Here is a 23,866-nt window from a genome sequence, read left to right on the forward strand (position 1 = left end):
CCTTTCATAAATTACTGTTCTAATAAAAGGAGAAAGGAGTTTCTGAAACTATCGAGAAAATATCGGAGCTTGTAAATTGGCTACCATGGATAAAACAGTCGATTTAAGCCGATTCAAATCGGCCGATCTAGTAAAGGGATAAGGGAAGCAACGAGCTGACACGAATCACCGTTCGAGGAACGTCACTGGTCATGAATTTGACATGGGACAGACATCGCCGCTTCCATGCTAACATCTAATCGCATTAAATTGTTTCGTGGTCTGCCAATTGGTCACGTTCTAACCTCGTTCAATGCTACAGAGATTCTACGTTTAATTTCCTCGACCACCGATTAGATACCATCTAAATGCAGGTTTCCGCTGACGACAATTTGACTTTGAACTTCTCCTATCTCCTATCGTTAAGATGGGCTTTAAATCGACAACGAAAAATGGACACGTGTCCGTTAAATAATATAGTGATTACACAATGAGGAATAATTTCCCCCATTTTCGAAGGCGTTTTCTCAGGATGCTTTTTTGTGCTCGAACTCCTCTTTTCAACCAAACGTTCCTCCCGCGTCGACGGGTAGCGTTAATGATGCTAATGCATCGACCTCGGCTAGAGCGAACCTGTGTGAAGCATCAATATTCATTAGCGCTTCGTTCCACGGGCCGAATAATTCCGCGTGGCCGCAGAGTAACCCACAGACCCAGTGTGTGTGCTACGCCCTCCTATCGCGTGTGAACCCGACACTGGTTTCAAAGGATTCCTTTTCAGAAGCGATTAACGCGGACACGCGTTTGTTTGCTCATCTCGACCGACTACTTTTCTTTGGGAAAGAGGTGACAGAAAGTATTCGTGAAATCGAGACTGAATAAATCTACGTATCTCGAAATTTGTCAGGAAATTTTTTCAGAATATCGTTGCTAAAGGTATATTCCCTGGCAAGAATTTGTGGACGGATTTTACAAGCCGGCTGTTTACGAAGCAAACGTCTGCCAAGCAGGCGAAATCCCTCGTTATCTTATCAGGAATTCATCCGCGGGAATTAAAACGCCGTGCCGCGTAACGAAGGTGTCTGGTATTCTCTCAATTCGGCCGAGCGGAAATTATCTGAATCGTTTCGGTTCGAACGCTCTTGAATTCCGAGGGGGAAGATAACGCGATCGTTGGACCGGCTTGTCGAATGAAATTTCACGAGATGGTTCCTTTCGAATGCGAGAAATCAGAAGGTAATCCGCCACGATTTTCTCCACCTTCGACAATTTATTCGAAGGATTTCGGAAGAATCGCCGAACATTCCGCGGACCAAATGGACGATCGGTGTCAGCCACACGATGCCGACTGTTGCGAATCAATTTTATGCAACTCGTTTACGAGCATCTTACGACCCGTCCACATGGACTGCATGGTAATTCCGGCAGGGTATTCGCGCTCGTAAAACGTTATGGCTGGTAATCCGAGGTTAACTCGACGAAAACCACCGGGATCCACCCTCAACTTCGTCATCTCCTTCTCACCGATGTACATTTCATTCGGATTAAGAGGAAATTGAGGTTTCGAAGTGCTTCGTCGGGAAATTTGTAAACTCCTTAACGATCTAGAAAGCTATGATGATACAGAGATAGTATAACATTTAAATAATTTTAATAGAAGAACCTGACATTCGTTTGACCATGTTTTCTCAAGAACAAATTGTATATAAAATAGGATAAAGTTTGCACGATTGTTTCTTTTTTCCTGAAAAAACGATGTACGTATATACGGTAGTCGGGAAACGGAATGACCGGGCTATTTTTCAAGCAATAAGAAAGTCCCGAAAGTCGGCTCGCAGCTGCGAACTTTCTTAAATCCTATAACGGATCCGCGAATCCTGGTAATATTTAGAGTTTCAGCCTCCGGGAAAGTTTCTGAAACTCTGCTAGCGAAACTTCTAGGATCTTACACCCCCGTTGGTCGTGAGCTCATCCCTTTAGCGTTTCGACGATCGCTCAGAATCTCGCGGACGCAGACGCGAAGGAATTCGGGCCAGAGATGATTTTAATTGTTCCGATCTTTGGAAACGCATCAGGAACCGGGCGAAATGTTATGAATATTTCATACGGTAGCCGAGAACTTACGAGCAGACGTGTGTTTTCAAGTGCTTCTTGGCAAGATACACAAAAAGAAAGAGAATCCACAACAAAAATACATTATACAATGACCTTAAAAACGAAGAAGCGATTCCGAGAAGGACCATTTCGGTTCTCCTTTGTGAATTTCAAAGATCAACCTTGACTAGGGAACAGACCTGGTGTTTAACCTGTCGAGTTCGCGAAAAAGAGAACACGTACGAGTTTTGCTTTATTAATCGAAGATTAGGAAAGTAAGACAAAGAAGAACGGAGCCCGGCTTCGGTCCTGGCAATTTGTGCCCGAACTCATTTGCATGCCAATTAATCGGCCATGATTATGCGAGATTAATGGCACTATGGCCGCTGTCGCCGCTATATAAACCCCGTTCTCGTTATACTTGTTCCACGATGGAAATTAAAAGTTATAGCGCTCCGAGGACCAAGGATATTCCCTTTGAAATTTTTCATTCGATGCAGACTGCGCTCGTTTAATGCATTCATTGCAAGGGTTAGTCGGCGCCAGAAATTTAATACAAAAGACATTTGAGAAAATTTGTTATGGTAATATCAGAATAATAATACAAGGCATAAATTGAAACACTGTTAAGATAAGGCGTTACTCAACACAGTAGAAACGTTCAGACGCGATAAGACAGATTTTAAGTAGAATTACATGATTTCTTAAAGTATTAAGCGGATTATTGATTGAAGAAGGGCGAGTCGAAATTCGTATCGAACCTCAAACGATACTGGCTATGCAAAACTCGCGGGTAGATAAAACGTGACTGATATCCGGCCGTTCCCGGAACCGTGATTATCGACGTGTTTGCAAGCAAGGGAGTGTACCTTGTGGTGTATGGAAAAAAAAAGAAACTTCGCCTTTCGATTTTCGCTATTGCGTGTAAAAGAAAGCCTCGTCTAACCGTGCGGTTTTCTCTGTGGGACTCTGTTGGCTTTTCGCCAGCTATTCCTCCATTCTGGATGTCCAATCAATCCCGAGTCCCGACTGAAAAGATGGAAAATCGCCTGGCCTCGATATCTCGAGCACGGTTGCTCGACTATCGAAATTTCAAACGATACGTACGCAAGCGGAACACGTTATCGTCGGTATACCTTCAACCATTCGTCGCTATCTTCGTTCGATAATTAAAATTGCCTGCCGACGATACGCGTGTTCTTTATCAGCGGTATTTACGAACAATCCCGTGGATAACCGGAGCACATTTTCAGTGAAAATCGTAGCAGGTATACCAAGAGTGATCGTGATCACGGCAAGTGTTCCCGAACGGTTCGGCACATCGATCCGAGCTGATTGGAAAAGTTTCGAATGCTTCTGACGAATGTGGAGCATTGAAAAGGTACCATGCTAGTTTCGACGTGCTAACAATGCCATACCTGTCACCGAGGCTTATCTAATCAGCCAGTTATAACGCCTTATCACCCTCGTTCCGTCTTTCTTCATTCAAGCGAAACTCGTTCAGAAATCGCAAAGGTTTCGCGTTGGAAAAAATAACAGAGACAACGCGTGGTGTACAGAAGCCTTCGATAACGGTCATGCCGATAAGTTTGCATTGCAATATATATATCGTTCTATTCGAATAAAGTTTCATAGGAATTCAGATAAAATCGTGAAGACTGTTCAATAAGTTCGATGACTTTTCGATGAAAAAATAATATCTTTGATAGAAGTATGCGCACTGAAAGTTTACTGAAAAATAAACGAGTTATTTAAAACATTCCGAGCTACACGAGCACGCAAGACACGGTCGCGAACTTCAAGAAATTCCACGTCTTTGCAACAGCTATATATATAAGGGTTCGTGCACACAAACGCAAATAAAACGTCCGAGACCGACTGCAACTCGAGCATGTTGAACGAAACGTTTCAGAAAGCCACGTAATATCGAGTTCCTTACGGCCGATCAAAAGCGCAACTATTTCTGCATCGATCAGCAAACAGCTGCAGCTTGCAAATTTTCTTTCAAACAATCAGCTGAACCATACATACCCAATGACCTACATTATTTTTATCTATCAATTTGATCAAATGGTGTTTCAATTAAATAATGGCCCTAGGAAGCCATCTATGGAATTAAATTTATAAATTTGAAGGATCGATGCAATATTGGCTTCTATTTTTAAGCACCGACTTTCATTATTTTAAATTTATCTTTTGAAATGACCTAATAGAAACTCCGTCGAGCGTTCTCCAGACGACGATGGTTCACCCCGCGCAGTGTGTACGAGCCCTAAAGCCCGTGGCGCGTCGAATTTAGAACGCAACAAGAAGAAGAAAGCGCGAGCACGCGAGCGACATGGCTAAGGAATAAAAAAAAAAAAAAATGAAAAGAAAAAAGAAAAAGCCAAGGAAAGGAGGAAAAGAAACGTCGGACGTGAACGCAGCGCAAGTACCTCATTGGTGGAACCGTGACCGTTCATCTTGCCGTCACCTCTGGTATCCCATTACCGGTCTGCGGCGAAACGCTCCAAGGATCGTTCACCTTCTCGCATCGGTTCTCGAAAATGGCGCATCTCAGGTCGGTACGCCCTTCCGTCGACCTGTCCTTCGGCACACGGCTACGAATCTCCTCGGCCGACTCGCCACTCTCGATTTTCGTCAGGTTGGTCAACACCGGTCAAGGTCACGGCACGATCAACGCCGTGGCTAATTTCGTCCGTGTCTCTTCGGGTTCGACGACCATGCCGCCTTGGCCATGCTTATTCCTTGTTCGCGCGCCACGCTGCCCGAGAATTTTATCGTCGCATCGATCGAACGTATCCGAGGCTTTGGACAACGAAATATCTGTCGACCGACACCTCGTACAGGATGAACAGGTTCGAAACACAGGTCCGACACTTCTTCACTTCACAAACCGTGACGAGTTTTCACTCGCCTCATCCCCGTCACGATGTTTCGACGGAAGAACGCGATTCGAGTTGAAGGAATTGAAATTTCGCGCCAGTTTCGGACAAGTGTTTCGTGAGTAGCGTATAGAGAGCACTGGATCACTGGGCTAATTCGTGATTGCGTTAATTGTGATCGATCGAAAGAAGGAATAACGAGAGTTTGTTCGATCGAGACGCAACGACGAATCGATCTTTCCCACGTCCTTCGCGTTGGAGCGCTGTTCGCGGACTGGAGAGGTCCGCATCGCGCGTGCACGGAGCCCATCCGCTATCGCCGCAGGTAGACACCCCACCAAATACGCGGACAGACCGGTAGAAAATTTGTGGTCGAATCTTTAACAACCCGCTGTTACACCGACGACACTAAGAATTATACACGACCGCTTTCTGATTTATCCTCACAACCGCCTGTCGCGGAATACATTTATTTCGTAATGTATAGACAACGGGGCGTTGTTTATCGTGAGTTCGTTATCGCGCCGCGAAATAATTCACACTTTCAATCTCCCCCGGATGATAGTGGATTCATAATTCATGCATAGAAGCGTCAAATAACGACCGGCTTTAAAATTTACCCTGGTCGTAATTCAAAATTCCTAATTATTACTCTGATCAGCTGTAACAAATGACCTGATACGTACCACCTACAGTCCACGAAGAACTTGGTCTCTTCAGCATTCGAATCAGATCTCACGACGACTCAATCTCACCGAATGACAGTACATATACATGTCACTCAAACGTCGAAGCCTCAATAAAGCAAGTTCAAGGTTCATCTCTGACGCGTGCACGTGCACCGTAGCTAAGGAAGATCTATCCGATGGTAGGATATAATAGATCCTTCCATAATGGCAATAAATCGACGGGAGAAGGGTACAGAGGATACAGCGTGTCCCCGTAAATTGTGCCTACTTTCGCGACACGGTGTCGCGGGTTCGCGGCGCGTTTAATCACGGATGTTATTAGTCATTAGGCCTGTGTTACCGGCCGCGGAGTCAGTGTCACGATACCGCGAATCTTCTTTTTCGAAACGTTCCTCGTCACGTTTTATCTTCACCGTCTCGTCTTACCTCGTACGATCGACAGCCCCGACCCCGCGCTCCGAATCCCGTTACATCCCTCGCACGCGATCCCATCGATTTTCCTTCCGCGATTCGAAAACGCGTTCCAACTCGCGCGAATGCGAAGAGAGGAAAAAAAGAAATTCAAATTTCCCTTCGGTTCCCGCCTCTCGTCGCGTTTCCCTTCATCAAGCGTCCAAGTGTCGCCTATTCATCTCCGTTTCTTAAATCAACACCGCCAACAATCTGGCATTCATCGCGAACAAGGATATCAAGGTAGCTCGCATCCGAGCTGCTGATGGTGCATCATCTCTTGGTGCAAAGTCGCGACTGAAAATAAAGAGAAAGGAGATAAAGATGACGTATCATCACAGAGGCAACACGGTTCCAGTGTCCTCCCAGTGGAAACAATGCACCAACGATCCTCCATCTTTCCGGGCCCATTCTTCGTCATCGTTGCCACGAAAACCATCCTTCTCTGTATTTCTTCATTTTCATACTTTCTAGTCATTTTTTCATTTGGACACTGCGAGAGAGCGTGTACAAGTGCCCTATTAAAGTGAACGCTCCAGGAAGAAGAATTCTTTAATTGCTGTAATGAAGGTGATTTCGAGTCGTCATCGAGCGCATTTTGTCAAAGGCGCGTCGCAGCGAGAGGGTTAATATATCGAGCCGTTGCAGCTGGGCGCATCTCGGCGAGGAGGCAAGAAGATGGAAGAAGAAGAGGCAGGAAGAAGGACGAAGAACCGGGAGCAACGTTACCCATCGTCTGGTTTCCCCGGTTCTTGCCGGCTGTTTACAATCTTGGAAGGTCGAAGTGGTGGTACGGACGGTGTGCTAGCACCAGGTATGGTAGCCACGGCTTTCGTACTTGGCGAGGACGAGATGCGAGCACGGTTTACAACGGCAGGACGGTCGATGCACCTCTCGCGACCGGGCTGGTAAGCCTCTTGCCGTGTATCCCGTCTGTTTAAACAGCCTCCTGGAGCCCGCTAAAAGGGCTTGGTCGCTCCTGCTCACTGCTCCTCCCTGTTACACGAGCCAGTTTAACCGCAAAGGTGACCGTGCACCGGGGAACAAGGACGCGTTCAGAAGTTGGCGAATCAGCGAACGACGTGACACGAATCTAGCGCGAAAGAACATTGAGCGCGGACCAGGGAGAGAGACCTATAACGGTGGTATCGATTTTAATACGAACTCAAGAATCCAAGTCGAAAAGGGTTCGATCCCATCAAATATTCGAAACTGTTCAATTGAATTGGAACTGATACAGAGGAGGGCATTGATCAGGAAGTTAAGAGAAGTTTGGCTTGTTAGATCACAAAGCTTTTGGCGTTTGGGAAATTAATGGTGTTAGGTCGAATTTCGAAAGTGTCCATCAAAGGCTCAACTCCTCTGGAGTTAGGAGGAGAATAGAAGCGAGTTGATCAGACTTCAACGAGCTTCGATCTCAAAGAAACGTCTGATTCTCCATATTCGATGAATGATATCGTCGGTTTAACTGGTCCCAGCGGTTCTCAGCTGGTATTCGCTCCAGTTCCAGGAGAAAAGGCGTTAGGGCTGAAACGATGATATCAATACCTTCTCGCAACATACGTTACACAGACGAGGAGGTATCTGGTGGAGATAGGAGACACGATGCATATAGCTGGCTCGTGTACACGGTAGCGTTATAATGTTACACGGGACTCTAGATAGCTGTACTTTCTAGCCAATTTCCAGCTTAATGCCGCGCGTGTTTGTGTAAACGGGCGAAAGCAAGCATGATGAACACGATATATCATCATTTTTCCTAAGTAGTACGTCGAAGAAAAATTGCGTAGAGAAATTGTTGGCGTACCGCTGGTAGAATCAGTTATCCAAGACAATTTTGCCATTAAACGGAAATTTAGAAATCTGGATGATCTAACGTAACAGAAGTGCTTGAAAATGATCAAGCATTCGTTGTAATATCGTCACGCTTTCGTGCTTGATTTCTGCTCGATTATTCATTCGAAATTGGCGAAATTTTTTCATTTTCAAACACACACGTGGTGGTCCAGCAAAGAGAGATGGCACGAGTTCAAGGCGACGAAACGAATATTTCCTGTGGCTACCGTGTCTGTAACGAATTACATCACAGACTGTTATAAGTCCGACATTCGTACACAATACCAGAGCGACGGAGCGAAGAGATGACGCGACGAGTCCTAGAAAAAACCTTCGAGCTGCCTCGAATTTCAAAACGTCCAGAACGAACGTGACCTACACGTAATTCTTCTACGGAAGAAACGGAACGGACCGGCTGCTTTTGTGCCTCCACGAAAGGGCAATAACGTTCGTGTACAGGCCTGTAAACCTAACAAGCCCGAATCGCCAGCTCGCCTCGCTATCATACCGAACAGGAAGAAGATCGATGATTCGATAACTCGCAAGGGCGGTGTATCTGATCGCGGATCTCCCATTAGTTCCATGTTTCTCTACTCATTAATATCGGGAAATGCCTCTCGGGTCGCCAATTACACGAGGATCGTTATCTTTCTTTTTCTAATCAAGCTGCATCGATATTCGGCTACTCGAGTTTCAGTAATTTCATCGAAAATTTACCAATCGCCAATTACTGATAATCCTTGCGATAATTAATGCGTTAACGCGTTAAAAAGCCAATATGTTCGGACCAGTTCGAGCATTAATCGCCAGAAGACAGGCTGTACGAGATTCCTCGACTTTCACCATGACGGCCCTGAGAGGAGATCCAGCGGAGCGAATTCTTGCCGCCGGTAATGGAAGCTCTCCGGCGTCGAAATAGACGTATCAAAGGGATCGTAGCCGACCGTTTTGTTCGCGGTGTGGCCACAAAACCTTCGCAACAAACGACGTATCGCCACTTACAGAAGGAAGTCGTGCTCTCCTACTGTCCGTGGCACGTTCTCTCCTCCATGTCTACTGTTCATCCTTCCGCTACTTTCTGTGTCCGACACGTGTGCGCGCACACTCGTGTATGTGTGTGTGTGTGTATGACCGCGAGTGTGACACAGGAGTACTTCAAGATACGAAGAAGGTAAGGTAAGTAAGGCTCGTGCCCTGCCCGGTGACTGAACCCACACCGTGTTTCACACACTGAAACCGAGACGACTGGGTCTATTCCCACTGGAACGCTTGTTCGCTCTCGCGCACACGCTCGTGTGGTCATCGTATCGACAAAGACTTCGAAGAACCGAGAATCTCATCGACCACGCCATTTGCTGGCGTGCTCGAATTAAGATGCATCTACTAACTGGGATCTTCAGCGTGGTCCTTGATTACTTCCGGTACCATTCCGCGAACCAGACGCGTATCACCGTGGAATCGTGAAAAATCATCGATGGATCTACGCAAAGCGGAGATGTCGAGTCTGTTCGAAACGTTTTGTTTCGCGTGTTCGAGGCACGAGAGATTTGTTTGAGTACCAGGAAGTACGAACGACAACGTGCTCGCTCGGGAGAGCCTCTCCGTGTACGAGGAAGTGCCCTCCACGTTTCCCTCTGTCGCAAAGTTTCCGAGAAGACACCGGCTTGATTGCGGACGCTAATTCGCGCGAAATGACGCGTCGTCCAACCGATCTAATTGCTGTTCGTTCGAAAAAACGAAGATGAAGGGTTGGTAATGGTCACTCACCTTGTCCTCGCAGCTCTTGTGGCAGATGTACTTGCAGACTGAAACGATAAAAGAATTTTAATAGGACTTTCTTTCGATTTAAACAAAGTAGGTTTTAAGAATCTTCGGGTTTTGATAATTATTAATTAAAAAATTAATTTGTATCTGATAAAGTAGATTAAAATGAATAATAGAAATATGTAATTCATAATTGTATGTAGGCTAAGATACTTTTGTATTATACTTTAAAAATAAAATTTTTAAAGAAACAACTCTTCTTTCATTTTTCGTTGCCCTTACAAGTTCTCGATCAATAAGTATTTGAATTACCCTCCACTTTTTTGCGTTCGGTTCTTCCCAAACTTTCTTACCATCCACCGTTTCAACAGACCTACCGACATAACCCTTTCTGACCGCATGTAAGATACAGGAAGTGAACTTATCGACTCACCTCTGCAGCACGATGCCTGTTTGATCACCGCCTGATGGCACAAATGGCACGGACGCGGCTTGCGCAGCTGCTTCGTTCGGAACACGTGACATTGCGGTTCAAAATCGCTCTGAAATCAAAACAAACACTGGATTAGTGTTAAAAATCTATAAAAAAAGTAGCATTAAATTTATCAAACCTCTGATACACGATGGTCCAGTCCTTTTTTCCATGAATTTTTTTAATGGGTACGATTAATTAGCGCACAAGTACCTCTTCAACGAGGTCTAGACGGTCCTAAACGAAACTGCTCTGTTCAACAAGGTTTTTGGTCCCGAAAAAATTCATTTTTCCACTCGAAATTACTATTCATAATCTCGTAATAAATTACACCGAACATGATGAGGGTCTCTCTTGAAAAAACCTCCAAATTCATTAGAAGATCTAAAGGAGACGAAACTACCGATATTTCTCAGCTCTTTTTCATTTCGAATCAATGCTGAATTCGTTTATGACCCATAAACGAATACGCACGTTATTTAGAGAGATTCTTCGCGAAGTTATGCACAAGTAATTGCTCCGGGCACTTAAGACGAACGCGCGATGAGCAGGTTCCGATTATGTACACGCAACAACCAATTCCCTGTTCCCTGTGAATACCAGAGGCTTTCACCGAGGTTGTTCGATCGATCGGCATTCCCAGAAAACAATATGTGGGATACGAGCCAAAATTTTAGCCAACCACATCGTTCGACATCGCTGCCCCGCGATTCCACGAGCCTCGACAAATTATTCAATCGGATTCCAGGGAATTCGATCGCGCCTTTCGATATTCCGCATCTCATGCATTTCTATAATGTTTACCATTCGTCTCTATGGTGCTCGACTGGCTTTTTCCCGCGACTTTTTCCCGCAAAGAGATACTATTAGGATCATCGACAGATTCAGTATTTTCTTTGAAGTCTGCTCACTGAGAACATTGATATTTATAACATTTTGTAATATGATTCGATAGAAATTCAGCCGCGCCAAGATTACGGTTCTCCTTCAAACGAATAATAATTTGAAATGGAGAAGCGTATGCGTCGGTCGAGCGATCAGAACTCGGCTTATTGTTCGATAAAAGAAAAGAAGAACAGAGGCTATATGCGACCACGTTTACGATGACATTGAATGCAGCCAGCTTTTGCATACAGTGACCAATAAGGAAGCTCGTTCTTCCGCCTCCGTGCTTTGGCGAACGTCGGGTGACAATAATTTAACCGGCGACTCGTGGCCAGGCGATAAAACTGATAATTACGAAATATTACGGTCTCTCTTAATGGCTCGCTATTTTACAATCTACGTCGGACGAACGTGCCGTTGCCCCTGTATGGGAAACTTCGATAAAACGAAACGGGGAAACGATAAACGGTGGATTCTCATTGAAAAGCTTATCAATTGAACGTTATCGCGTTAAAGTTTAAGAAATTTCGCTGTCCAGAGGCGCGAATCGTACCGGTGAATGGGAAGCAACGGCAACACAGAGGAAGCCGAAGTAGTGATAAGGAAAGTATGGGAACGTGCGTGGAATGCTAGACCAATGTTGCGTGTTCTTTGCTATTGGGTTAATTGCAGGCTGCGTGAAACCAATGACACAGAAATATTCGCTGCAATTATCGTTCCTTGGAGACCGATAGAAAAAAAACCTCGGAATCTCGTTGCATTGGTTTTTTAAATAAATTTCTGCTATTCGTTAACTTTTAAAAGGACTCTGTTTAGTATGTCACGTTATAATTGCAATTAGGTAAGAAATTGAGAGTTCAAATTGAGAAATGAAACGATGACACTAATATGATAACGGATACGTTAAAATAGTATTCTGAATTCAAGAAATGCTTGATAATATCTGCAATTCATGTCTATCTGAATGCAATATTAATACATTATACTGCAGCAGCATGAAAACAGAGTTCAAACGGTTCGATTATGGAGGAAAATGATAAGTGACAGGGCTATTTAAATTCTCGGCAGTTCCACGTTCATCGTGGAATGATTAATAACGATGGGAATTGGCAAGCAAACGATTGAATAAATAATTTCGTTCCAGCATCGAGCCAATCGATCTCCGATGAAAGTTGCGCAAAAGACTTCAATCGTTCTGTAATTGATGTTTCCCGTGGAATCTCAATGCTACTTAATTTCATCCTTTCCATTCGTGATTACGATTTATCGATCACCCTCGCCCCGTCAATGGAAAAACAATAACGTTTCTTGCGGTCTTACGATTTCACGGTAACTTAATTCCATCTCGTTGCGGTCGATGATCGTAAATACGTGTACGTATCTCGATAACTAATTGCTGGATTCATTAGTACAAGTGACCTTTGATGCCCGACGAATAAACCGGCGCCATTGATCACGTACGATTAATTGATCTTTAATCTTCAAGGGAATCCATTGAAAATCCTGCGATCGTTCATTACGTGCCAGTCAGTCAGCTGCGCTCTCACCTCTATCTTCTTTCCCCTTTTTACCTTTCTCCGGGAACGCGATCTGCCTCGAGGTCGAGGTCGCCATTGACCCATGCAAATCCTTTTTTCTTACCGGCAATAAGTAGAACTCTTATAAAAATTCGAATATTTTGACTGGGAGAATTATTCGAATAGTCAAATCATTCCTAGGTTTACAACCCCATCAACCCCTTGTGTACCATCGAAACGCAATAACGCAACGGAGCATGCGAAACGAGAATTGCGTCAAGACAGAACAAATTCAGCATTTGATTCGATCCCAAGGGGGAAAGAAGAGTTTCAAAGAGAGTAATCGGATCAACTGACACTTGGAATTTTAATAGCCGTGACAGTGTCGCGATTGCGTTTTTCCGTGGACCGGAAATTCGTATCGAATCGTAAAATTCCGATTTAAGACAAGAAATTTTGTTTCTCGAGATCTGAATATTCGTAGTGCTCGTATAAAATCATTCAGTATTATCATAGACAATATTTACAATGGACCTGATCATCGGATAGATCCTTTGAAGTGGTAACGACGAGCGCCTCTCACTCCATAAATCCAATTTCCCTTTACGCCCATTGTGATCGGCGCTTCACGCGGGAAGCCAATTTCAACTTGGAGGACCTCGATTAGATCAAAGCTGCACACCTCGGACGTAACCTGGCAAAAGGACGTCGGATGGCTCGTTGGTTTGAAATGTTACGAATACATTCGTCTAAAATCAACTTACCCCAACGTACAGGGCGCTCCAGTGATCGTGGTACAAGAAACCACCCCATCTTTGAATGTACAGTATCGAGCAAAGTAGACTTCCCTGAGAAAAATTGCATCACAGGAATTTTCAGGATTTTAATTTTCACGATACTAATATTAAAAGTGTGTTAGAAGGAGAAAAGAATACTTATGGGGGTAGTGGAGAACGCGTGAACCCTTGGAAGCCTAAGTAGATGGGGAGATTGCCATTTTTCCAAGGGAAATCTATCATGTTTGGTACTGTACCATGGCTGAGACACCCTATACAATGGAGAAGGTTGGAAACGCGATGGAACGTGGTTAGAAGCGAGCAAGCGTGACGAGCATCGAGTTAACATCAGAGCTTGCAAAGGAGGATCGGGTTGTTGTATTTCCAGGGAGAGAAATAGCGAATTCAGCCCAATTTCCAGCATCGTTGTTAATTAACGGAATGCTACCTATCTGGTGCTCGCGATCGTGGAACTGACACAGAGAGACACTCGAACTACTCTGTATCAAGTTGAACGAGTTCAAAGTTCTGGCAACCGAGTCGAGTGGAATTAAGTGCGTTCCGTTCGGGACGATACATCGGTCGGTTGGTCGGTTCGCGAACGGTTTATTGCTGCAAAAGCGTTCGAAAGAGTAGAAAGGAACGAAGGCGAAGCTTCGGAGCAGGACGAGAGCTGGAACAGAGGCCGCTTTGTCGGGTTGTGTTTGCGCTTTGACTCGGAACACTTCGGCTCGCATTAACCGCGTAGATACAAAGACATACCCGTACCGAGAGATCACATATATTATATTCTTTCTCTCCTTCTCCCGTTCGCGTGTCTCCCCTGCTCTTCTTCGCTGTATTCTTTCAGTCTGCCTTCAAAGAGACGTTTTTATCCCCTCGCTAAGTGCCACGGAACGCGCGATTACGCGAGACTATCGTCGGGGCTCTAGGCGCGGGTATTGATAATGACGTCTGCATGCTGATTTTATGGAGTTTCTCGTTAAAAGCGAAGTTTCGTTCCAATAGAATTCTGACAAAATTTAATCCTTAAAAATTGCAGATTAGAGATACAAAAACGCCCAATTTGTTATTTGTGACTCTGAGAAAAATTCAGTTGATTCTATACATTCTATAATCCTCACAGGAGGGTGGTGATATTTTCCTACAGGACTGAGACAGAAGTAATCTGTACGTATGCGAAAAACATCCTACCATCAGCTGAACAAAAATGAGCTGGAAGCTTTAGATACATCGATACCGAGTAGCGGGGCTCGTAAATACAAATTCATCGAGCTGGAAAAAGGGGAATACGAGAGGGACAGGCAGAAAGAAGCTCTCCGTAGGAGTGTCAGTCGTCGATCGAGTTGAAATACGATTTAACAGGGTGGTCTAACGCGATAGAAACCACGTGTGCAACGGAGAAAAGATGAATATAAACGAGGCTAATGCATCGAACGACAACATCTTTGCGCGGATGATAGAGCGTGCACAGGAAGAGGCTTGTACCGTCCGTTGGAGCTTGAATGGTACGGTGGCTTTAAATCCAGCGTACTTCCTCGAAAACATCTCTCTACGATCGCGTTACACCGCTTGGAAGTCGTGTACGGAATAGAGGAGGAGCTGTACCGTGAAAGATGCTGAAGAAGGAGGACGGCAAGGGACGAAGAATTATCGAGGCCAGGATTGAGAACAGCGAGTCTCAGAGAGCTCAAACAAACTGCAGAAGCGTACGGTTTGCATCTGCCTGCTCGTCCGCCATCGTGACGGAACGAACATCCGCGACCTGTTTGCTCGAACACCGTGGTAATTTAACGAAACACCAAAGAAACGGTGCCTTTTAATGATTTTTATCAAAATCGGCCGATTGATACGAGACAGCCTAAAACCGAGTGATTTATGAAAGGTCCAGGATGTTCTTGCCTAAATTTGCCGCGAGATCTTAACGCATACCGACCCCGATGTCCAAGCGGCTGGCTTCGAATGGAAATTTATTCGTGCGCGAATAAATTTTCGGTGCTCGTTTGCGCTCCTCCTTCGATCAACCGAGCGCACACCCAAGTCCCGTATCGTTTCTCCTCGGTTTCGTTCCCTTTCCGCCACGGATTTACCACGCCGTTGGCACCAGGGATTACCAATCAAGACCGTACCCATCTCTCGATCCTCCTTCCACCTTTTATCTCGCTGTTTACCCTCCTCTTTTTCTTTCTAGTGCTTTTTATTCGGACGCCGCGCCCGGAATGCCGATGACCTGACCCACGACTCCGACTTTTCTGAGTTATAGTTCTGCTCGCGGCCGAAACGCCGCGATTCTACACGGCTGTGTGCCTGTTCGCGGAAAAAAATTCAGCGAAACGAGGGGTTTTTTTTACAAAGTACATCGCGATACTGTTCATCGCTGAACGAGGTACTTGGAAAAAGGAGAGGATTTTAAACCGAAAATGGAACTGCCTCGTCCGGGGCTGTGATTCTGATTTTTTATTCCAGTTTAGGGAAAACGAACAAAGAATAATGAATCTCAGTTTCATAGAATTACACGGACCTTCGTACGCGTCCCATTTCGCGGTTCGTTATTGTAAAATTGTCATGAAAGTTCTCGTATTGTAAATGAACCAACGCGTAGTTTCAGCTTTTCACTCGACTGATAAATTATCCCTCGCATCGAAGATGGAATCCGCATTCCTTTACACAAGGAACGTGCAACATCTACATATCGATCATTACTCGATCCTCCGAGGCAGAAGGATCGAAATAAAAGCCGCTTCAGCGAGAATGACCACCGTTAACGCTGCTAGCTACCGCAGTCTATCCCGATTCGAATCTCCTCTTACGCGAGAACAGTCAAGACATTTTTCCCCATCGTCATCACGATGCAACCGGAGATATTATTGACACGGAGAACTCGAATTGCACCGGCACGATCGTGCCATCTACGCGGTTAGACGAGCGGCTAGATCTCGCTGAAAGATCCAGATACACGCGGATAACGAAGCCCAACGCTGATGCTTGACACGCCGATGGAGATTACGTTGCACGTGCAACACGGCCTGGCGATTCAGCTAGGCGAATGAAACGCGAAATGACCAGCCTCTTCCCTTCGACCGGTTTCATTTAGCGAGCGGATTTCAGCGTGGGAGTGTTCGCGATCGCCGCCAATTGAATACAAGCGCGTCAACGGCGCCTTTGCGCGTCAACCGGTGCGAAAAATTCGGCACAGAAGCTCGCAACCGGCAGATTGAACGGGATAAAATTCTCTTTTAAACGACGGAGAGGCGTGGGTGGTAAATGGGAACTTTAGCGGGAACGGTAACCCAATGCTGAGTTAATCTTCGGGTAATCTAGCGCTTGTTAGGACTCCTCGCTTCCGCTTCGGTAAAATAGCGAAAGAGGAACTGCTCGACTGATTTAGATAAGGAAAAATTATTGCGTTAACGTGGAACCGTTTTGCAGCCGGTCAAATTAATCGACTTTTCTTCCCGTTCCCGGAGCAAAGGATCCAATCGTTCAAAGTCACTCGAACACGCGCTCGTTGCGGTAAGATAAGCCTCGACATCGCCTCTGCTATCATACTTTTTCCCCGTTGCGATCCGACTGTCACGGTACCAATGTGTTCGTCATTCATCACGGGACTGCAAGGAATCCTTGCATCCCGAATCACCGTCTCCGGAGAAAAATAAAGGATACACGGGGATTACCAGCTGCTACGATGAATACCGAAGTTTCAAGGGACCACACAAATTTTCGAAATTTACGACGTGTACCTTTCGCGGAATCGCGTCTCAACAACCATCCTAAACGATTGATTTATCGGAAGAATTCTGAGAGCGTACTGATTTATTATTGCTCGGAGTTTTGCTTCCCACGGTCTTCTCCTTTTTAACAAAAATTATTCTACGATCAGAATTTCCTGCGAAGATACATCGTCTATTGAAGGCAATAACAGGAAGACAGGCGTGATACTTCAATTATGACTTGTTGAATATCTATTGAATAACAACCTTCTCCAGACGGTGATAAGAATGGCACTGACCGAAGAGACGAGAAAGTCTCTCGCAATTCTGCTTTGCAATATTTATCTCTGAATTGAATATAATTTTCATACGAATCACCAGTTTCTAGATCTTATTTAATAAACGACGCGACTGTACAAATACGATCAAGCAAATGCGACGATTTCGCAAACCATATTTCATCATCGTTATCAATAATGCTGTAACGTACAGCGCAGATAATACAGTGACCCGGAGAAGAGCAACAAAAAGAAGTTCACAGAGTCCGTATTGAGTCTGTCAGAGAAACGAATCGACCTCGATGCCACTGTTCGACTACGACCAAAGTGAAACGAGGAGAAACAGCTTCGAAACTATTACGCCAAACTGGTAATCTCATCTGCGAGCGGTTCGGATTCGCGGTTTTAGCTAACGATGACAAACGGCTCGAGATTATTTGGTCGATCATGATTTCTCTTACACAGGGTGTTCAACAAATCTCGGATATGCGATTTCGGATATTTCTTATTTTCTTTGATGGATGTAATAAAATTATAAGAATGAAATTCCTGCATTTTTGTGTCACCCCGCGTATGTTGCTCTCTTGAATCTGTTACCTGAACGAAACGAGCGAACGGGCCAATAAGCCAGCGAACAGGCACGCTGAAAAATGGCACACCTTGTGAAACCCACCACGGAGTCCTAAATCTCGGACCCGTAAAATCCGGCGTTACACGTTTCGCTCTTCGCTTTGGAGCGTATTTCTAATGCGAGAAGGTGTACAGCCCGCGCGGAGTGTATAAATCCAGCGTTATTACACTCCCTTTTTCCGCTCCTCTATCGAAGTAAATGCGAATTTATCGCGCGTCGCGAATCAAACGAGCCGGATACATAAAATTTCGCCCCGTGGCAACGAGGAAAAGGAAAGGTACGCGCCAGCCGGATTACGATGGTCCGAGCTGTTCCAAGCGAGTATACAAGGCTTTAACCATCAGATTCAACTTCTTATATCTTTTTTTAAGTATCCAGTTAAACTACCCTACATCCTATTTATTTTATTTGAAATATTATACTCGATATCAAAATGAGCCATCATAGAGTGATTCATTATTTTTATAATTAATCTCCAACCCATTGGATCCAAAGTTTTGTATCTAAACCCTGTTCCTTTCCTAACATGCCACCATCGAGGTCGGCATAGCGCCATAAAAAGGGAAGAAGACACGCATAGAAGGCCACACGTGTCCTCGTGTAGGGCGTGTGTTACTTGGAAACATCATAATCCTCGTTCGATGCGCATATGGGAGGAAGGCACCGTATAAATCTTCTCGCGGCCCTTCGTTACAGACGCCCTCGTCGTCGTGGAATTTATCCGTGGACGAGTTGACGGCCATCCACGCGGCTCCAGACACCATTCTCGAACAAAGCCTGCATGGCGTTCTTTGTGGCGACCGATAACTCGTTTGTTTCACAGACGGTCGTAATTTTTCTGACAGCAACCCCCTAGCCGCGAGGGGCGTAGTTCGAAATTGTATTTAAATACCTTCGAGTCTCTAACATCTTCTTCGTACATTATCAAACGAGATATTAGAAAGCTTAAGATCGGTATAATTTATTAAGGGTATTGTCTTCGAGGGTGTTCCGCCGTAACTTATAAATTATCAAAGTTTTCTAATAAACGAAGTAACCTCCTTCCTTCGAACGTCTTTTTATCCGCGCTATAGTAAAGAAGTTTCAAGGCGAACAACCATTTTTTTTCACTCATCGATTTCCGCGTTTCTTGCAATTAACTCTTCATACGTCCGTCGTCGTTTACACTCTTTCCTCGATTTCTTAACGACGTCGAGCATACGAGTGTTCCTCTTGTCGTCGAGAGCCACTTCAAGGGACGCGTTATTCACGGCTGCGAAGAGAAAGACACGCTTTATGATTCTCCTCTCGTCCGCTGGCCCTCGTCTTCCGGGGTCCCGAGCGGCCGCTCCACTTTCCTAGTTTCCACCATGTGAAACGTTCCTCGAGTTCTCGGCAAACGCTCGGGGAACAGCTGTCCTCGGCGCCGGTGTTATTACAGAGTCACCGATCACGATCGCGTTCCGCGTCATGATTCCCGATCTACCAGGGAATTCGAAAGCTTTTGACACCGCGGTGCAAAGTGGACGTCTGTTTGCAAATATTTTGCAATAGTATCGTGGCAATGTTTTTTAAAAAAGAACTTAGAGTGCTAATAGATAGATAAAATATTCTTTGTACGTGTAACATCAGTTCGGTCAATCTGACCGATTATAGCTGTGATATTTTGAATAATGTTTCCTGGTTTTATTTTAAAACGATATAAAGAGAAAGCGAAGTGAAACGAGTAGGAGATTCTAATCATAATAAGGGTACACGTGTATAATAATTTACGCCAGGATAGAAAATAATGTACTCCTAGCTGACAATTAACTAACGCTAGCCTCGTAATTACTTATCGCTAATTAAATCAGCCTCAGACTTATCTTCCACGGTCCTTCGTGCGTTCTAACAACCCCTTCAACCACGAGTGCCTCTTTTGCTCGTGCTGCCTAGAACCATCGTCCTCTAAAGCGCAAGCATCTACCACATGCCGTACGTAACGAGGCAGTAGAAAGAAACGAAACAAGTGTTTTAATTATATTTTAGATAAAGAACATCCGAGTCGTTAAAATTTCTATGACTAATTTCAGAACACCCTGAATACAAAGAATTAAAAAAATCTTATATAGAATCTCTAAAAGAACCAAAAGTGCAAAAATCGATTTATAAAAAAAGTGCATGTGCATCGCTACACTTGATTTGAGATACCTCTAAAACTATTCTGTTTTCAATATTTTACCGTAATATATAGTTCTCTACCAAAGTACACTTGTACTCAACGGTACATTTATCTTTTCAATCCTTCACGTATGAAACTCTTCCAGTGCCCGAGGATTAGAGATCTAAGTAAATATTAGTCGATCGCTAAACGTTTCATACTGGAACCCCTCTAATTTTCCCCTGGTCGTGTTACCTTAGCCTGGGGCGAATTTTTTCGCGCGCCAGTTCTGCCCGATAAACGTCCACTCCCGAGTCGTTTGGATTAAAATAATTTTCTATCTGACCGTGTAAGAATGTCCTGCCTTGCGCCATGTAACAAAAGTAGGATAATGACAGAGCAGAGCACCAATGAACGCGGAACGATTTGAATTATCCCGAGTGACGCTTGCGTAATACCGATCGTTCGATCGGTTTTACTAAAGCAACTATCTGTGCTGTTTAAGAAAAAAAAAGGTTCGGTGGCTTTTAGCCAACGATCACGAGGAATCGTAATTTGAAAATTAGAATAAATTAAATTATAGTATAATTAAAATAAAGTCAGAAATGAAACTGTTTTTGAAGCCTTGGGTATTTGAAGGCGGTTCGATTAACTCGTCGCGATTCACCGAAACCTCCCGCAACCCTGAGATCATTCAGAAAACGCTTCACGTACGCACCTATGGGTTACTCACGTCTCCACGTGGCGCACAAGACATACCAATCACGAACAAAGAAGCATCGCATCTGTCGGGAGATCGTTTCGCATAGCTGCACACTATGACCAGAGGTTACGTAATCGGTACGCACATTGTGTTGGCCATTTTCGATGCGTTCGACGTACACTGATCCTCGGGAACACGAAGCACAACGTTAATTAACCGCGAATACGAATTATCTGGCATCGGTAATTAACAGCGACAGCGAGGTCTTCAGGGTCGAAGATCTTTAACTGGTCAGATTTATTAAATTGAACAACATGCTTGTTTACTGAATTGGAAAAATATCTTCGTATCGGTGCCAATTAACACAATGTAATTTGAAGTATTTCAAGCAGAATATTAGAAAAATTCTTCAAGTTTGCAAGCAGTGAGAGTGCATATCTCAAGGCAAAAAGGAAACCCGCCTTTATGCAAAGCAAGAACGTATACTCCGAAGTTTTAATTAGCTATTTCTGGAACTCGCCACACGATAATTCATCATTAATAAAAGCTTTCGGTTTCCTCGGCGAAAAATTCAGAACGTATAATTTTGACGTACGATTCCGTGGGACGTTGTTATTGCAAAATGTGTAACGTTACAGGCGAGTATGTATCATGAAAGTTGATGATACCCATGGAGTTTAAGCACGATGGGAGGTTAATTCACCGCCTTTCTCTCTCTCTTTCCATGGAAAATCGTAAGTCAGACACTCGTGACGTGCCTATGCTCGATCGGCCGGTTATGTAACGTAATAATACTTGCGTTCTGCGTAATTGCAGTGTCCCATATTCGGACCCACCGCCTTCCTTCCATCCGCCTGTCCCTTTCTCTCTCTCTCTATGCTCGCACGATCGTGAAATATCGAAAGGAAGACGCGACTTGAAACGATCATCGGTTTCGTTTAACATTGAATCCTACCTCTTCAAGTAATACCTGATTACTCCACCGAGCAAACGATATACGATGTTTATGAAATCGTATAAATGTTGTGTAACAAATCACTGGAAGATCGAAGATAAACCCTTGTCTTACAATTTTATTATCTTGACCTCCTTAATTAACACTCTTAAGACTTCTATAAATTAATCGTTTAATTTCTACAATTTTTTATTTGCCACGCTCGCAAGAATTTCGAACCACCATAAACCATTGATAGAATCATGGTAACTCGAAAGCAGTTTGATTCCAATTTGTAACAATCCATCGAGGATTGTGTTTTCAGTATCGTCGTATTTCACACGTGAGTTTTGCACAAACTTGCTAATTGAATCGGGCAGACAGGAGGTTTGAAATTGAGAAATACACACGGCAAGTCACGAAGGCGTTCAACACACAACAGACAACTAGTCACGACCTCGTAACTATTTTGTCGGCTGATTGGTGTCGACGGGTTCGTCGCGTTCTCGTTGTCACCACTAATTGGTACGAATTAAAAAGTGGCTCTAATTCAAGGCGATTCGAATCCCGTGCGAATGAAAGTTCAAGGTCCCTATGGAATTCCTGTCCATTGTACAAACTCTTGGACGTTAAAACTTTCAGGGATCATCTTTTATCCCTGTACTATTGTTAACATGATCTCAACGCGACTACATTTATGCTTCTAATGGATGCCGAATAGATCTCATTGTCAGGGTCTCTGTTCCCGCGTGTGTAGTCACGCGAATCCCTAACAGAGCTCGCAGCATATCGATCGCAGCTCGTAAATCACTATTTTAAACGGCTAAACGACGTTCGCTTTAGCAACGATCGTTTACCGTGAACTTCTCGCTGGATCGCGATAAACAATGACGCCGGTTCCGAATGAAATATCGACGAGGCATCGATAACCACGAACGACTAAATGAATTAAACCTTCAATTACTTTACGACCGGGGTCCAATTGAAACAACGGGAATCGATTAAATCGTTCCCGAACCACTCTTCGCGAAACGAGTTTGATTAGCTCTGACCCAAATGAATTAAATTTATAACTTCATCGATTGGTTGATCTTTCATGAGATAATTTCAGGAAAAGAGTCAAATAAAATGAGATTGATTAATTTGAACGTGGAGGATGATCATCGTAAAAGAAGTCTCAATGATCAAAGCTATTGCGAACATGTGGCCCATCGTTATTAAAATTCTTTTGTGCACCACGTCAGTGCTTTGCATACAGAAAAAAAACTACATTTCTTTCTTCTCGGGTTCAATCACACTAATGGCGGTCGAAAGAATGCGTCTAGGCGATGTTGAAATTTTAGCCACGAGGTTGATAAACTCGCATGAGAAAGACTACTGTCGACGGTTTCCATGTACAATCATTACTTTTTTTTCTCGATTCCATCGAACTTAGCGTGTAACGAGTGGAATGGTTAGCGAGAAAAAACGTACGTCCTCGAGTTGGTTCGATGACGACACCGACGGTACCAATATCTTCTTAATGGATCCGCTTAACGAGTCGAATTACGAGCGTTGCCGGTCGATGTTGACGTTGGATCTAAAATTGCGTAGGGGCCATGTTATTCTGTCAATCATTATTGACTGACAAGCTAATTTACCATCCGAAGCCGTATTCTAGGGTCAGATACACGCTGTATGATCAATAATACCGGGTAATTCAGCACGGTTCGCTCGGGGACAAAGGGATTTATTTGTTCGATCTCGAGTTCTCTGTTATTCTGTTAATTTTCTCATTCAACCACAAATGACTCAATCCGAGCCCAGTCGTCAGAAGACGAAGCGCGCTTTGTAAGTCACGCAACGTCTTCGAGATGAACTCGTTTCCGGCGTTATTGGTGCCGCGTGAATCGCAGAAGAGCACCGTTCGTTCGGTCCACGGGATAATTAGCTGGCAGGCCTCGGAGGAAGATTAGCGAAGCGGAGAAGCGAGTTGGTCGTCGCGTGTTGCCGACAAGTAAAAGCAATTTCATGTAACTGCGCTGCAATCGTGATTCTTTCGAACCGTTCAACGCAGGATGATAAGGAAAATTTAAAAATTCATCCGAAGGATCCGAATCCTCGCGTCGACTGAAATAAATTCTGCTGGCTGTACAGCCTCGCCG

The 23,866-nt window shown here is 44.4% G+C and overlaps 1 protein-coding gene across 11 annotated transcripts in view; it reads right to left on the bottom strand.

Moving 5' to 3' along the window:
• The window catches only part of by (focal adhesion protein tensin), a 117,612-nt gene that overhangs the window by 63,721 nt on the left and 30,025 nt on the right, over positions 1-23,866 (bottom strand). For 8 of the 11 annotated variants that reach the window (XM_034322519.2, XM_034322516.2, XM_034322520.2 and 5 more), the window contains exons 2-3: positions 10,131-10,239; positions 9,701-9,738 (exon numbers count right to left, since the gene is read on the bottom strand). The exons of 1 other annotated variant lie outside the window; for it this stretch is intronic. In XM_034322519.2, coding sequence (XP_034178410.2) covers positions 9,701-9,738; positions 10,131-10,239 — 147 coding nt within the window. Of the gene's footprint in view, positions 1-4,508; positions 5,250-9,700; positions 9,739-10,130; positions 10,240-23,866 lie in introns of those variants that run through there. 2 more of the 11 variants (XM_034322529.2, XM_034322526.2) reach the window with 1 other exon arrangement.

This window comes from Osmia lignaria, chromosome 4 (genome assembly GCF_051020975.1).
Source record: "Osmia lignaria lignaria isolate PbOS001 chromosome 4, iyOsmLign1, whole genome shotgun sequence".
NCBI classification, from domain to species: Eukaryota; Metazoa; Arthropoda; class Insecta; order Hymenoptera; family Megachilidae; genus Osmia; species Osmia lignaria.